The sequence below is a fragment of the Bos indicus genome, chromosome 20, assembly GCF_029378745.1.
Source record: "Bos indicus isolate NIAB-ARS_2022 breed Sahiwal x Tharparkar chromosome 20, NIAB-ARS_B.indTharparkar_mat_pri_1.0, whole genome shotgun sequence".
NCBI lineage: Eukaryota > Metazoa > Chordata > Mammalia > Artiodactyla > Bovidae > Bos > Bos indicus.
This window is the reverse complement of record NC_091779.1, coordinates 53,660,141-53,674,108: the sequence shown is the minus strand read 5'-3', so window position 1 is coordinate 53,674,108 and position 13,968 is coordinate 53,660,141. Positions and strand designations below refer to the sequence as shown.

Sequence of the window (13,968 nt, the reverse complement as noted above, 5' to 3'; positions counted from 1 at the left end):
CTAAATGAACTCAGTGCTGAATGTTCATTGGAAGGACTGATGTTGAAACTGAAACTCCAATACTTTGGCCACCAGATGCAAAGAACTGACTCACTGGAAAAACCCTGATGCTGGGAAAGACTGAAGGAAGGTGGAAAAGGGGACGACAGAGGATGAAATGGTTGGATGGCATCACCGACTTGATGGCCATGAGTTTGAGTAAGCTCTGGGAGTTGGTGATGGACAGGGAAGCCTGGTGTGCTGCAGTTCATGGGGTCTCAAAGAGTGGGACACGACTGAGTGACGGAACTGAACTGACCTGATATAATTGTTTGAGTTATTTGAGTTTCTCTTGAATAAACTAATATGTTCTACTTATTTTAGAATTTGATACTGAGTTTGGGATAGTGCAATTAGTAATGTCTCAGTGTATTGACATATTAGGTAAACAACAACAACAATAAAATGTATTAAATGTTATAATTGCTTGATGAGCCTCCTCCTTATATGTAGAATCCAAGAGATTTGAATGGAATTGACTGCAAGTGAAAATAAAAATGTGAATCTTGAAAGTCTTGAGCCAATACAAACAATTCCATACCTTTTGTCATACTAAGCAATTAAATTATGGGCACATTTCATGTACTAAATACAGTTTTTAAAGAAAGTGAATGGAGACCAGTTTAAATTAAATAAAGCAGCATCTTATTATCCAAAGTGACAATTTATTGCACCCTGAATGAGGCTAAGTGTGTACCAAACTAAGGTGGCATTCACCCTATTAACATACTAAAAGTTAACATAGCACTAGTTGCTTGTTACTATAATATAGCAACCTTAAGTCAAAATATGATAAAATGGAATGCAGAAAAAAATACAATGAAATGGAGATAAGAGTCCTGATAAAGGTAAGTCTGAAGCTCAATTTATCTATGGAATATTCAGATAAATGAGTCAATAAATTTATTTTAAGTCTTAGAAAAAAATTGAACTACTTTTTGATATTTTGAAGTAATCTATCATATGGCTATAGGTAGCTAATACACTGACCCTTGCATGTATAAATAAAAATTTCAGAAAAGTATTTTATTGTATTACTTTTGATCATTGGTTAAAAGAGATGCCATTTTTTTTTATATGTTATCCTCTCTGTAGGCTAAGGTATAAAGTCTCATTATGAACCTTTTTGTGCAAACGGAAATTGCTAATATGAACACATTGTGGAAGACAACTTTTATGTATCAAAATAAGCACATTTACAACAACAAAAGAATGTGAAGTAACCAAAGGGACTTAAAACCACCCACTCTTCAGTAACAAGGCTTTATGTTGTTAGCTGCAGCTGCTAACAAAAATTAACTTCAGATTAAAAGGAAACAAGAAATGAGTTCATAAAATCTAAATTTAATTTCCATTGCCCGCAGTTAACAATTGGATTAAATTTGAAATTTGTGTATCCTAATCTTTGAATATGTTTGAATAAGAATTGAGGACAAAAAAATAAGAAATATTCAATGAATTTAAAAAAAAGTATACATTGGTTTCTGGACTGCAATTATGTACATAATGTGGGAGAAATGTGAAATAGGAAACTAAGGCAAATTTTCCTATCAATGCACAAATCATGCAGTTGCTTTTGTTGTTGCTTAAACTGTGAACTCTGGAGACATCAGAACCTTTGAACTCATTAGATATATGAATAAATAAGCATCTCCCTGAATTTGACTCTTTTGCAAATAACATCATCTTGCAAACAATTAATAAAAAAAGAGTCCCATTTTGGTATATTGATCAGGTACAATGAATTCTCACATTTAATGAACAGAACAAGCAGAAGTAGAATATTTTAGGTAAACTGGGAAATGCACAGTGATCATTGCAATGTGTAGTGAATGATGTAGTTGTTGCGTAATTAAGGTGGGCTGAGAAATGAAGACAGATAATATTCATGAACTTAACAAAATTTTATTAACCCAGTTTTATGTGTCAGGGAATTTACTAAGAATTTGGGAGTACTCTAATAAACAAAGATAAAATAGACCTGATTCTTAGATTTGAGATGTTCACAATGTAGTATAGGTGAACAATATTAGAATAAAATATAAGTGGTATATTTACAACTATGAGAGTATAAGTGATGAACATTATTTTAAGGTCTACATAGAGTATAGAAGATAAGGAGCTACAAAATATGCCTGAGAAACTGAGAAAGATTTCAAAGACTCATGATTTTTGAAATAGTTCTTGAAAGAAAATAATTGTTTGTAAAGCAGCAAAAAATGAAAAGAAATATTTAAGAGATGAAAGAATTATAAAACTATTGAAAGGACATGGCCTACTTGAGGGTCTGTGGCTAAAATTGTGATATACATTTTTCAGAGGATTAAGCTGAGAGCAGACCAAATATTATAAACAAAAGCCACATAACAACAGCAAAATTCTGTAAAGCAATTATCCTCCAATAAAAAATAAATAAAAAAAAAAAGAGAGAGAGAGAAAGACACAAGGGGGGAAAAAAGCCACATATGCCCTGCTGCTGCTGCTGCTAAGTTGCTTCAGTTGTGTCAGACTCTGTGAGACCCCATAGACGGCAGCCCACCAGGCTCCCCCGTCCCTGGGATTCTCCAGGCAAGAACACTGGAGTGGGTTGCCATTTCCTTCTCCAATGCATGAAAGTGAAAAGAGAAAGTGAAGTCGCTCAGTCGTGTCCGACTCCCAGCGACCCCATGGACCGCAGCCCACCAGGTTCCTCCATCCATGGGATGTACTCCAGTACTCTCGCCTAGAAAGTAGGGTGCCATTGCCTTCTCCACATATGCCTTACATGAAGTTTATTTCTCCATCAGGATGTGTGTATGTATATGAGTGAGTGTGTGCATATGTGTATGCCCATGAGAGTAGTTCTTGATAGAACCATGATACAAATCAAATTGTTAAATACAACAATGCTCCTTGAATTTAATTTACATTAGAATCACATAGGTCAGTGGTTCTCAAACATTAGTATGCATGAAAATCATCTAGAAGGCCTGATAAAACCCAAGACACTGGGCTGCAGTTTCTAATTCATGGAGGGCCCAGATATTTGGTCAAACATCATTCTGTGTGATTTTGTGAGGCTGTCTTTGTATAAGATTAGCATTTAAATTGTGAGACTGAGTAAAGTAGATTTGTTCTCATTATGTGAGTGGGCTTTGTCCAATCAGTTGAAGACCTGAATAGAACCAAAGGCTGACTTTCCCTCTAATAAGAGAGAATTATCTTGCCCAATGATCTTTGAGGCACTGGTTCTGGTTGTGGCAAGAAAGTTTGACATAGGACAGGGGATCTGAGGATTTTAGACTTGCCAACCTCAATAGCTGCATGAGCCAACATTAACCAATCCTCATAATAAATATCCTTTTTGGTTCTGATGGAGAAGGAAATGACAATCCACTCCAGTAGGCTTTCCTGGGAAATCCCATGGACAGAGGAGCCTGGTGGACTATAGTCCAAGAGGTCACAAGGGTCAGACATGACTTAGTGACTAAACAAGAACATGAAAACCCCAGAGCTTCCAAATATTAACTTTTATATTCAGCATCTGCATAGACTTACTTAACATACTTGGTTGCCTTATGGCCATCAGAATTCTTTCCTGCCCACCTGTCTTTAGTTTGCTTCCTGATATTTGTGGCTTGCCTCAACAATTCCCAACTTACTGTGACATTAGAACACTATTTCAGTGGGTTAATTCTATTTTATTAAAATTTAATGAGGGTAAATAGCATACTTACTTAATACATTATTGGGCTTCCCTTGTGGCTCAGCTGGTAAAGAATCCGCCTGCAATGCAGGAGACCTGGGTTTGATCCCTGGGTTGGGAAGATCCCCTGGAGAAGGGAAAGGCTACTCACTCCAGTATTCTGGCCTGGAAAATTCCATGGAGTGCATAATCCATGGGGTCACAAAGAGTCGGACACAACTGAGTGACTTTCACTTTGGTTCTGAATACTGTTTGTTCTGCTGTGCATAGTCACTTGGTCATGTCCAACTCTGAGACCCCATGAACTACAGCCTGCCAGACTCCTCTGTCCATGGGAATTCTCCAGGCAAGAATACTGGAGTGGGTTGCCATACTCTCCTCCAGGGGATTTTTCTCAAGCCAGGGATAGAACCCAGGTATCCTGCATTGGAGGCAGATTCTTTACCATCTGAGCCACTATTTTGAGAGCAGAATGCATGCTAACCTTTACTCATCCTTCATCTTCAGACTCAAGCCAAGCATTCTACTCTCTATGAAATATTCCCTGGTCCTCATAAAGAGATTAAGCCACCACGTTTCCATGTTTCTCTAGTCCCTAGAAAAACTTATCCTCACAGTAATTATCCATAATGCAATTATTCAGCTACCTTGTCTTTTACATTAGACTCTTAAATTCCTCAAAGACAAAATAATCCCTCTATATGATTAGCCCCTAAAATACTACACTCCCTAGCAGGTATCATTTATTACTACATTCTGAGTGAGTCAGTTAATGTATTCTTTAGAACACAGATGATAAAGTACACCATTCCAAAGTACTAGAATGGCAGCCAAGGAAGTAGAACATTCCAAGAGGAAAGAAGATGATTAACACAGTCAGATATCACAAAGAAATCAGGGAGATAAGAAATGAAGACTATTCATTGAACTTCGCTATTACGAAGTGATGAACACAGTGGCGTTTCTGAAAAGCAGTTAGAATAAAAATATACATTATCCTGAACTGAGGCATTAACAAGGAAATCCAGGGAGGTGAGAGCTAGTCATTTGAAAAAACATGTTAAGAACTACTTATTGAGTGCCTACTAGTGCCTTTATTTTACTGAGGAATCATATAAAAGGAAAAGTAAGCCATGACATACAAATTAGAAAGAGTATTTATTATCCTATTAAAAAGTTCTCCCAAATTTTACAGACATTTTAGGGTCATGGGACACAGAATTCTAAAGATTCCAGCATATGATTCCTGTCCCTCGATCATTCAACTAGACGTTAACTTGGGTCCTGTTACGAAGGAATTCTGCAGATGTAACTGAAGTCTCAAGGCAGGTGACCTTAATGTACAAAGATTATTGGGGTGGGCCTGATTCAGTCAGGTGAAAAACCACTGAAAGCAGAGACTTTCTCCAGATGGCAGCAGAAGAGACAATTAAAGAGATTCAGACATAAGAAGGACTTGTCACACTATTGCTTGCTTGAAGAAGAAATTCAGGCAGCTTCTAAAAGGAGAAAGCTCTCCCAGCTAAGATCCAGGAAAAAAAGTAGCCCTCCCACCTACATCCTCAATGAAGTGGATCCTGCCAGTGAGGGAAATGAGCATGAATTCAGATTCTTCCCTGGAGCCTTTAGATAAGAGACCACCAGCCCAGCTGACACAAAACTTCAGTCTTTCCAGATTTAAAGCAGAGGACTAAGTTGAACCCTCCTGGACTTCTGACCTACAGAAATCATGTGACTATTTGTTACCCACCAACAGAAAAGCAATAGAAGTTACCAAATAGTTCTATTATGGATTACATTGTTAGCTGTAACAGAAATGTTCCGCAGTTATTTATCAAGAAAGTCCTCTGCCCTGAGAACTGTGATACGTGTAACGAGACACCACTTTCTATTCCCCTGACCAAAGACATATATATTGAACTTATTTGATTCCTGGTGTATTCTTTAAGACGGTGAAAATAGTCTTATGTCACAGAATGAATTTTCAAAATAATAAGATAAATCTCAACCAGTTAAAATACCTGACGAGTACTTGGGTTCAATGAACATCAGCTGACACAGAATGAACACAGATCTAGGAATAAAAATATTCAAATTTATATGAGTCTCTCTCTCTTTCTTTTTTTTTATAAAGCAAGAATAATATGTTTGTTTGTTTTTTTTCTATTTCACAGAGATTGTTCTTAGAATGACTTGGCTGTAAAGCACAACATACAAGTGAAAATAGCTGCTACATATGTTTAGCTACAGCAGTAAACTGTTACTGAAGTTGAAGCTCCAATACTTCTGGCCACCTCTTTGAGGTCAAGAGCCAACTCATTGGAAAAGACCCTGATACTGGGAAAGATTGAGGGCACAAGGAATTGGGGCAACAGGATGAGATGATTAGATAACACCACTGACTCAGTGGACGTGAATTTCAGCAAACTCTGGGAGATAGTGGAGGGCAGGATTAAATGGTTGGGTGGCATCACTGACTAATGGACATGAGTTTGGGAAAGCTCTGGGAGATGGTGAGGGACAGGGAAGCCTGGTGTGTTGCAGTCCATGGGATCACAAAGAGTCGGACACAACTTAGGAACTGAACAACAACAAGTAAAAAAGATAATCATAGACCAGACCCAAGATTTCCTGCCTTTCTTGCATGACTGGGCAACTGAATAGTCACTGTGACCTACAAACCACAGGATGAAAGAAGGCAGATCAAACACCATGTAATTAACAGTTGCATTGCATCTGAGCCCCACCTGCATGCTCAATGGATGCCCAGCTGTGGCACCCTCAACCTCCACATGGTCTTCGAGCATAAGGCCTGTTCACCTGAAGAAAGAGGCAAGACTTTTGGAGTTGTTCCTTTTTTTTCCTTTTGCACAAAGGTGCTTTGCTCCTGTTCTCTCTTAAATCAAGTGCATCGCTTCATCTGCCCAGAGGAAGAACATTTCTCTTGCTGCCACAAGCCCCTAGGTAGTGGGTAGGCTATTTTAAAGCATTAACTTTTAATTATAGTTCCATAGAGCAATAGTCTCCTCAAAATTGTTACATTAAGATTTTTAAAAATTTGATTTCAGCTCTTGAAAGACAATGTCAAGAGAATGAGGAGATATGACAAAGTTTGGGAGAAAATATTTGCAAAAGACACATCTGATAAATTAGTTATCCAAAAAAAAAAAAAAAAAGCCAAGAGTTCTTAAAATTAAATGTTAAGAAAACAAACAACATGATTAAAAAAATGGGCCAAAGATCTTAATAAATACTTCACCAAAGAAAACACACACATGGTGTAACCGTATGAAAAGATGCCCCTCATATATAATATCAGAAAAAAATGCAAGTTAAAACAATATGCCAATATGTATCCATTGGAGTGGTGCTAATCCAGGGAATAATGACACCACCAAATGCTAGTTAGAATGTGGAACAATGGGAACTCCTATTCATTCATACCTGGTGGGTATTCAAAATGGCACAGGCACTTCAAAAGACATTATTAATTTCTTATAAAATTAAACATACTCTAACCATATGATCCAGGGATTGCAAAGTTTGGTATTTACCCAAAGGAGCTGAAAACATCTGTCCACCCAAAAACCTACACATGTATATTTATAGCAGCATTATTTCATCATTGCCAAAACTTGGAGACGACCAAGATGTTCTTCCGTAGATAATGGGTAAACAAACTGGTGCAGGTTGACAATTTCATATTACTGAGTGCAAAAAGAAATGCATTATCAAAACTGGAACAGACATGGAAGATTCGAACAGACTTCAATCTATACTACTAAGTGAAAAAAGCCAACCTAAAAGTCCACGTACCATATGATTCCAACTATATAATGTTCTAGAAAAGGCAAAACTATGGAGTCAATAAAAAGATAGGTGGTTACCAGGGGTAGAGATGCGGAGAGATGAACAGATGGAGCACAGAACATTGCAGTGCAGCCAAAACATTCTATATGATATTATGTTAGTGGGTATGTGCCATTATGCATTTGTCAAAACCATAGAATAATAAGAGTTAACCCTACAACAAACTGTAGACATTGGTTGATTATGATGTGTCAGTGCAGGCTCATCAGTTGTAACAAATGCATCACTCTGGTGGGGGATATTGATAGTGGAGGAAGCTAAGCATGTATAGGTGCAAAAGATACATAGGAAATTGTTGTCCATTTCTCTGAATTTTGCTAAACCTAAAATGCACTAACAAAAAGTACAGCCTTTTAAAAAGTCCTGTTGAAAAAGTATCCAATATGAAATATACCATAAAATACTTTTCTGACATCGCTCCTGTTAATGCTTACAAACAATTGTATGTTGAAGAGCTCTCAACTCTATTTAATAGGCATTTAGGCCGAGCCATCAGTGAGTGAGTGTGCACTTTTCTAAACACAGTCTCCCAGTATAGCTATAAAATCTTAACTAGGGCCCATTCTTTCTACATACCTGTTTATGATTAGGATTAAATTATATTTTAGTAATGCTCATTGAGGTGTCTCTAAGGCTTCTTTATTACCAACTATAAAATTTATGATATTATGATTTACTGTACTGTTTTACTTAGTAGATGTGTATTAACTCATTTCCCATATGAAACCTACCAATTAGTAAAAAAAAAAAAAAAAGAAAGTACATACCTAAGATGTTACTTTAGTAAAAATTAACATTTCCTTTGGTTTCGTTTGGTAATGATTGCAAATAATATACTTTTCATGATACACTTGAACTCATGTGTATTTACAAAGTAGTTTTGCCTTGATGCAAATATTATATGGGTTGAGATGAGATTTAAGTGAACGAAAGTAAAGTTTCTGATCAAAATACCTCTGGAGTTGAATTTGATGTTATTCTAAAATAAGTCCTTATTGTTTCTGACAAGCAAGTATTCTCTCCAGGGATTCTCCCCTTCCATCATCTATACATGGAGCCTGATCGCAAGAATAACTATACAATACTTTTGGAAACTTTTCAATATCTCCATCGCATCTGCTTCAATTTATCAATCCATTTATTCCTTTATTTTTAAAACTAATTTTAAATGAGGCTTTATCATATGGCAGTTATTTTATTGTTCTTGGTAAGTAAGCACATGCAATTCTAGAACTATTCTGGCCATTTTGAAAATGAAAATTAACCAGAATGATAACAAATGAATCCACTTATGTATTATTTATAATGCTCATTTAAAAGTAATTAGCAAATCCTTATTTTCAAAGAGAAATGCTTTATGGAAAAAATGATCTAAATGGAAACCACTTGAGTTGATTTTTGAGATGAACACATGAAAAATCAGGTAGAATAGAAAAGGCTGGAGCAGCTTTACTGTTTTGTGATACAAGACATTATAAAAGTGCATAAACCAACAATGAGCTATCACCTCACGTCTAATAGAATGATCATGATCAAAAAAGTATGGAATATTAAATATTGGTAACAATATAGACTAACTAGGACACTCATATAGTGCCGCTGTGAATGTAAAATGTAGTCACTTTGGAAAACAGTCTGGCAATTCATCAAAGATTTAAACATAGTTTCTATATGACTCTGCAGTCCCACTCTTAGGGAAATACCCAAGAGAAATGAAAAGTCATTCACACAAAAACATCCATATCAATGCTTATGACAACATTCTTCAAACTAGGCAAAAAGTGGAAACAACCCAAATGTCTATCAAGTGGTGAATGGATACATAAAATCCAGTATATTCAAATAAAGGAAAGCTTTTTACCAGTAAGGAAGAATGAAACACTGATACATACAATGTAAATGAACTTTGAAAATAATGCAATAAGTGAAATAAGCCAGTCACAAAGAACTACATGTTATATGATTGTTTTATACTAGATGCCAATTAAAGGAAAAATTATTGCTGTAGACTGAATGTTTCCCGCCCCCCTCCCTAAATTCAGAGTGAAACACTCATGAGGGAGATTAGATCCCTTATAAAAGAGATCGCAGAGAGATCTCTTGCTCTTGCAGCATGTGAGTACACCACCAGAAGACAGAAAGTGTGTTCTCACCAGGCACCAAATCTGTTGGCCCCTTGATCTTGGACTTCCAGCCTCCAGAATTGTGAGAAATAAATGTTTGCTGTTTAAGAACTAGGTTTATGACATACTGTTACAGCAGCCTAAACAGAAAAGGCATCTATAAAAACAGATGCTAGAGCAGTGGCTCCTTGGATTGAGGCATGGGCAAGAGGGATTAGAGCATGATGACTAAGGACACAGGATTTCTTTCTGAATTAGTCAATGCATTCTAAAATCCATTGTGACAACTGATGGATAACTGAATATACTAATAGTCATAGAGTATACACTATAAAAAGGTAAATCATATGGTATGTAAAGTATTTCTAAATGAAACTTGAATATTTTGTAAAATTTCTTATATTTTCTGAGGGCAGAAGAAAGAGTATAATTTCATTTTATATGAGAGTTCCAAAAAAACATCTACTTCTGCTTTATTGACTATGCCAAAGCCTTTGACTGTGTGGATCACAATACACTGTAGAAAATTCTGAAAGAGATGGGAATACCAGAACACCTGACATGCCTCTTCAGAAATCTGTATGCAGGTCAGGAAGCAACAGTTAGAACTGGACATGGAACAATAAACTGGTTCCAAATATGAAAAGGAGTATGTCAAGGCTGTATATTGTCACTGTGCTTATTTAATTTGTATGCAGAGTACATCATGAGAAACGCTGTACTGTATGAAGCACAAGATGGAATCAAGATTGCCGGGAGAAATATCAGTAACCTCAGATATGCAGATGACACCACCCCTATGGCAGAAAACAAAGAACTAAAGAGCCTCTTGATGAAAGTGAAAGAGAAGAGTGCAATAGTTGGCTTAAAACTCAACGTTCAGAAAACTAAGATCATGACATCCAGTTCCATCACTTCATGGCAAATAAATGGGGAAACAGTGACAGACTTTATTTTTTTAGGCTCCAAAATCAGTGCAGATGGCAACTGCAGGCATGAAATTAAAAGACTCTTACTCCTCAGAACAGCATATTAAAAAAGCAGAGACACTGCTTTGCCAACAAAGGTCCATCTAGTCAAGGCTATGGTTTTTCCAGTAGTCGTGAGAGTTGGACTATAAAGAAAGCTGAGCGCCGAAGAATTGATGCTTTTTAACTGTGGTGTTGGAGAAGACTCTTGAGACTCCCTTGGATGGCAAGGAGATCCAACCAGTCCATCCTAAAGGAGATCAGTCCTAAGTGCTGATTGGAAGGACTGATGTTGAAGCTGAAACTCCAATACTTTGGGCACCTGATGAAAAGAGTTGACTTATTTGAAAAGACCTTGATGCTGGGAAAGATTGAAGGCAGGAGATGAAGTGGACAACAGAGGATGAGATGGTTGGATGGCATCACCAACTTGATGGACATGAGTTTGTGTAAACTCTGGGAGTTGGTGATGGACAGGGAGGCCTGGCGTGCTGCAGTCCATGGGGTCGCAAAGAGTCAGACATAGCTGAGTGACTGAACTGAACTGTATACGATTTTCCAATACGAAGTATTCCTAAATTTTAATACTTATAGTTCTCTTATGAATATACTGAAATCTTTTAAAAGGCATTGAAAGTTAGGCTTCTTAGGTGTCGCTAGTCATGAAGAAACCACCTGCCAATGCAGGATATGCCACAGACGCAGGTTTGATCCGTGTGTCGGGATGATCTCCAGAGAAGGAAAGGACAATCCACTTCAGTATTCTTGCTTGGGAAATCCCATGGAGAGGCACCTGGCAGGCTACAGTTCATGGGGTCACAAAGAGTCAGACACGACTGAGTGCACACACATACATATGATATATACAATACAGGGCTTCCCTGGTGGCTCAGACGGTAAAGAATCTGCCTGAAATACAGGAGACTCTCTACAATTCAGGAGATGCAGTTTCAGTCACTGGGTCAGGAAGATCCCCTGGAGAAGGGAATGACATCCCCTTCTCCAGTATTCTCTCTTGGAAAATTCCTTGGACTGAGGAGTCTGTGGAGCTATAGTCCATGGGGTCACAAAAAGTCAGACATGATGGATCAACTAATGCTTTCACTTTCATTTTTCATGTATAATAGTAAACTTGGGGCAGTTTATACCTTTGAATTCTTTCTCAACATGTCAATACATACTTCATTTTCTTGATAGCAGATCCATTTTCCTAGAGCTTTATTCTAATTTAATTTGAAAACATTTATGCACATCTTTTTGAACTTTGAGATAATTGTTGATATTTATACTTTTTTAAAAATGTGGTTATTTAGCACAATGCAATGTTCTGGATGAGGATCAAACAATGGCCTTCCTCAGTTGTATGGTGCTGTACATTTTTTAAAAATGACTTAGACCTGCTTGTTGAAATACCAAGAGTTATTCCTTTACTGTAAAATTTCTAAGAGTCAATTGAAGCTTGAAGAAAGGTGTTGTATTGATAAAGTCATTCAAGTAAAATGTTAAATTTTCTTTTCTTCTCTTTATTTTCCTAACTGCTTCACTGTATATGAAGCATTCTTCTACTTAAGTAAGGCATAAGCACAGGAGAAAACAAGTCTCACAATTAAGAAGAGAATTAGATATTTTGACTAAGTGGTACAGACTAAGTACTCTGTGATATAAATTTTCTACCACTATGCAGAGATTATAGTAAAGGAAAAGATATAAGATTTACTAATCATATCTGACAATGAGTAATTGTGTCTAATACATTCTATGCACTCTGCTAGGTGCATTAAAATAAATAAAAATCATGAAAGCCCTGCTCTGGAGAAAATCTCAGCATAAATCTTCATGTTTAAGTGACATCTTTTCTATGGTACATAAAATAAAGAAGTTTACCATTTTCTGAAGCGGCAACTGTGATGTTGTACCATGGAGTTTCTTCTCTATCAAGAACCTTGGTAGTCTTAATGGTTCCAGTGTTGGCATCAATGTTAAAAAATCTATCATCTTCAGCATTGTAGTCAATGAAGTATCTAAAGGAAAAAACAAGACAAAACAAGGATAAATCTTTTACCTGGTGCTATGATAAAGAAAAGTGAACCAAGGGGGGTATTAAGTCTATTATACTCAAATATTGAAATATGAATTTTTACTTTCTGTATATGGCCCTCCATTTTGCCTGTCCATTTTATATTTGCATAGACTAATATTAATTATTTTCCTGTCTGTCCTTACTTAATATTCAATTTAATTACTAATTCAAAAAGTTAAAAAGTAAAACTTTAAACTCCATGAGTAGAATAGGAGGTAGTAGACGGCAAAACTGCAGTAATTAATAAGGGAAAGATTTAAAAAAAAAAAAAAAAAAAACCTGTCTCTGTGAAGTTCATAGTACATTGGAAAAAAAAATGAACCTTTAATAAAACTTCTAATTGCTGTATGTACATTTTTTTTTTTCAGGATAACATGTTGGGGATTAATTTATCTTATAATTTCATCATAGCTGAAGTTTGAAGATATATACAAAATAAAAACCAAAACATTTTGATTAATAACCATCATGTCCACATCACCTAGCACCTTTTTTTAGTCAAATAATGATAAAATAAATAAACAGGAAGTAGGTTGCATTACCGGCCACAAATCTTCTTCCCTCACCAATTCATGTAATTTTGCAGGGTTCTCTTCCCTTAGGTTTGGCCTCCAGCTAACTTGGGCAATAGAATGAGTTGAAAGTGATGGTGTCCTATTCCACATCTGGGTCTAGGTTTCCTCTTACGCTCTGCCACTGCCATAAGAAGAACATGCCAGGACTAGTCTACTGGTCCCCAGAAGAAAGGTGAACCCCACAGGCAGAGTTGTCAGGTTCCCTCCTAGAGCAGAGCTACCTAATAAACAAGCAGCTGCAGGATTGAATGTCCTGGAGGTAGCACAGTTGGCAAACAGAAGCCAGCCAAGTTCAGCCAATCCTCAGTTAACTCACAGATACATACAATGTGGTTATACATGACATTTTTCTATAGCATTGAATTTGGAGGTTTTACATTATTCAGCAATATTTAATTAACATAAATATGAAAACAAAATATAGTCAACAATCATCATATGTTCTCGAAATGTTCCAAACTATTCCTAAATAGATTTAAGGAGAGAATGCTTTCTTCTCCTTAAACCTCTAATAGATCTTCCCTCTCATATCCATGTTAGCTTAAGTGACATTTCATCAACACCTGAAGAGAAAAAAGATGAACTACTATGTGAAAAGTACAAGGGGAAAAAGACTTGGATATAACAG

The 13,968-nt window shown here is 36.5% G+C and overlaps 1 protein-coding gene across 7 annotated transcripts in view; it reads right to left on the bottom strand.

Annotated features, from left to right (window-relative positions):
- CDH18 (cadherin 18) overlaps positions 1-13,968 on the bottom strand; it is a 1,273,978-nt gene that overhangs the window by 75,214 nt on the left and 1,184,796 nt on the right. For all 7 annotated transcript variants that reach the window (XM_070774814.1, XM_070774815.1, XM_070774813.1 and 4 more), the window contains one exon: positions 12,570-12,706. In XM_070774814.1, coding sequence (XP_070630915.1) covers positions 12,570-12,706 — 137 coding nt within the window. The remainder of the gene's footprint in view (positions 1-12,569; positions 12,707-13,968) is intronic.